At 33.4% G+C, this 2,597-nt stretch overlaps 2 protein-coding genes across 6 annotated transcripts in view; one reads left to right on the top strand and one right to left on the bottom strand.

The window, feature by feature from the left end:
• Positions 1–2,597, top strand: part of LOC108624222 (putative low affinity copper uptake protein 2) — a 44,264-nt gene that overhangs the window by 16,351 nt on the left and 25,316 nt on the right. The window lies entirely within an intron of this gene.
• Positions 1–2,597, bottom strand: part of LOC108624225 (endoplasmic reticulum aminopeptidase 1) — a 33,097-nt gene that overhangs the window by 8,090 nt on the left and 22,410 nt on the right. For 4 of the 5 annotated variants that reach the window (XM_018023370.2, XM_018023371.2, XM_018023373.2 and 1 more), the window contains 4 exons: positions 1,167–1,263; positions 799–881; positions 499–719; positions 221–401 (listed from right to left, as the gene is read on the bottom strand). In XM_018023370.2, coding sequence (XP_017878859.1) covers positions 221–401; positions 499–719; positions 799–881; positions 1,167–1,263 — 582 coding nt within the window. The remainder of the gene's footprint in view (positions 1–220; positions 402–498; positions 720–798; positions 882–1,166; positions 1,264–2,597) is intronic. The other variant, XM_018023372.2, reaches the window with a different exon arrangement.

Below are 2,597 nucleotides of genomic sequence, written 5' to 3'. Positions count from 1 at the left end.
ATTCACGACAATAAAATTACTCAATTATTCAGGAATGTGTAAAAGTAATTGATGAATTTATTAAGTCAAACACATGAAAGAATTATTAACTACAGAATTATCTGTTACGTAATTTTATGCACCTATTATATACATATTAAACCAACGGAATGAAATAAATAATAATTAATGAAAACAGATTTTCTCATTCGTATTTGTAATATTTTGACTCAACACTTACAAGTCCCGTGCCCATGTAAAATCCCGCGTCCTCAGTATTCATGACAGGCATATTGCATAGCGCAATATGAAATCTATCCCTAAATATCGAAACCTTAAACTTCGCTTTGAACTGTGGCTCATCGAAGCAGGGAAATGCCGATCGAGCGTACGTAGGTTCGAAATGAGTCGTGGCGAGATACCTAAAGTCGAAAGGGATTTCAGTTAATATCGAATTGTACAGGAAACGCACTTTGAGCATTTTCCTCAAGCAGGAAATTATTACAGTTTCAGAGTGACCTCTTTTCTCCTTCCGGGGTGGTGTAGCTGCTAAGGTAGAACCCTTCGAGCTCGCTCGTTAGTTTCGAAATGAACCTCAAGTGCACCGTATAATTCCCCCTTTTACGAAATTTACTCTCCTCCAGTTCTAGATACAGTTGTTGGTGCTTTGGATACTCCAACAATTTCGCTATCTTTAACCTGTGACCTTTGCGGTCTTGAACCATCTGAAGAACGATTTTCTAATTATTAAAATTTAATCGGACTAAAATTGAATGAACCGGTCGCCTTTTCCAGTGCATCATTTTAAGTGGTACTTACTTTCTCGTTTATTGTCAAATTCTTACTATGGAAGACGATATAGTTGGTCTCTTTATCGACATAGAACTCGATAGTGACCTGTCCTGAAATCGAAAATTCTAAATTATTCCTCATCACCTTTCATCTAGTCGATAAATACAGTGGAACCTCGGTATATGTCTGCCTTTCACTAAGTCCAATTCGGACTTATTTAAATATGAAGGGACACTAATTGGGCCAGACTTATAAACAAGAACAATTATTGTAATATAACTATTATACATTTTATACAAATGAATATTTTGCTTCGATCCATTTCAAGGGTGTTAATGAATTAAAACGTAAATAAATAAGAAATGGCTAGAATTCTTTTTAATGCACTTATTTACCTTTAACTTCTAATGTGGTAAGATTTGGATGGATGGTAATATTGTACCTAGTAGGATGTGCGAACGTAGGCAGCCGCACGTTGTTCCAAGGAAATACCTATAATCATTACACTCCATCAATTTCTTTTTGAATATAATATTCGTTATAAAATTAATAATCTCATTAATGTGAGATTAAAGATGTGATTTACAAACCAGTCAGAATGACTGGTTCTGAATGGAGAAATGCAATTATAAAAGAAGTCGGATGAAATTATAGAGTTCTACATTGTTAATTGAACAAGCCATTGTGAAAGTACGAAATTTTCTATATCCAACGCTGAAGCTATACTTCTCATGCACGTGATGATAAAGAATGAACAGCTACGGGCTAGACTTTGTATTATAGATGATAGCAACGCTTTGCGATTGATTTCCTGCCAAGACGTTTTGCATTTAGCTTCGGGCAAAGACTTGCGACAGCAGGCATTCAAATATGACACGTTACAAGCTGTCTCATTTGGTTTTTATATTTGATTTACGTTACTATTGTGCCAGAGATTTTATATTATTATTATAATTAGACAGCATATTTTATGCATTCATGCCTCAATTTCTGTTAACGTCACGATTTCTGCTCACTAGTTTATTTTTCCATAATTTTAAGATAATTATAGAAAATTGCGCAAGTATGTAAAAATAAAATGGAATATTGTTTACCTTATCTACTTCTTAAAAATGTTACAATATAACTTTCAAAAATAGAAATATAGAACAAAGTAGAGACTTATGACAGTGTATACGTATGTGAAAACAAACTATGAATACGAAAATAGAAAGCAAAATTAGAAATATGAGAGCATCAGTTAGTAAGTTTATTCTGATTCAAGAGAATTAAGATTGTTAAGAATGTATTGGCTATACAGTAAAAATTGAAAAATCTTGGGAAAATTGAAAACTCTCGGGAAAATTGAAAATTTTTTTTTCCTCGAAATATCGAAAAATACTTCAAATGAAAGTTGTTTTTCTCCTAACTTCGATATTTAACGAGTTATGTATGATTAATTGGCATTTTATGGGTACTGACAAAATTTAGCCGATCCACCGTCGAAACTGCAAACTTTTGGTAAAAAATTGCGTTTTTTGCCGATAACTTCGAAACCGTTGGACATATGGGAAAATTGCATAGAACCTTTCTTGTAGAGGACGATGAGATCTACAATTTCTGTATAAAAATTTTTTGATAGCGTCGATAGTTTTCGAGTTATTGACGAAAAACGAAAAAACAGTTTTTTGCAAATTACTCGGAAACTATAGACACTAGCTAAAAGTTTTTATAGAGAAATTGTAGCTCTCGTCGTCCTCTACAAAACGGTCGTATAAATGTCTCCCTAAGTCCATCCGTTTGGGAGTTATTGGCAAAAAACGAAAATTTCACAAAATCTGAAGGCT

The sequence above is a fragment of the Ceratina calcarata genome, unplaced genomic scaffold (genome assembly GCF_001652005.2).
Source record: "Ceratina calcarata isolate Rehan_Ccalc_2016 unplaced genomic scaffold, ASM165200v1 scaffold303, whole genome shotgun sequence".
Classification (NCBI taxonomy): Eukaryota; Metazoa; Arthropoda; class Insecta; order Hymenoptera; family Apidae; genus Ceratina; species Ceratina calcarata.
Note: the sequence above shows the minus strand (reverse complement) of the source record. Positions and strands in the feature narration are given on the sequence as shown.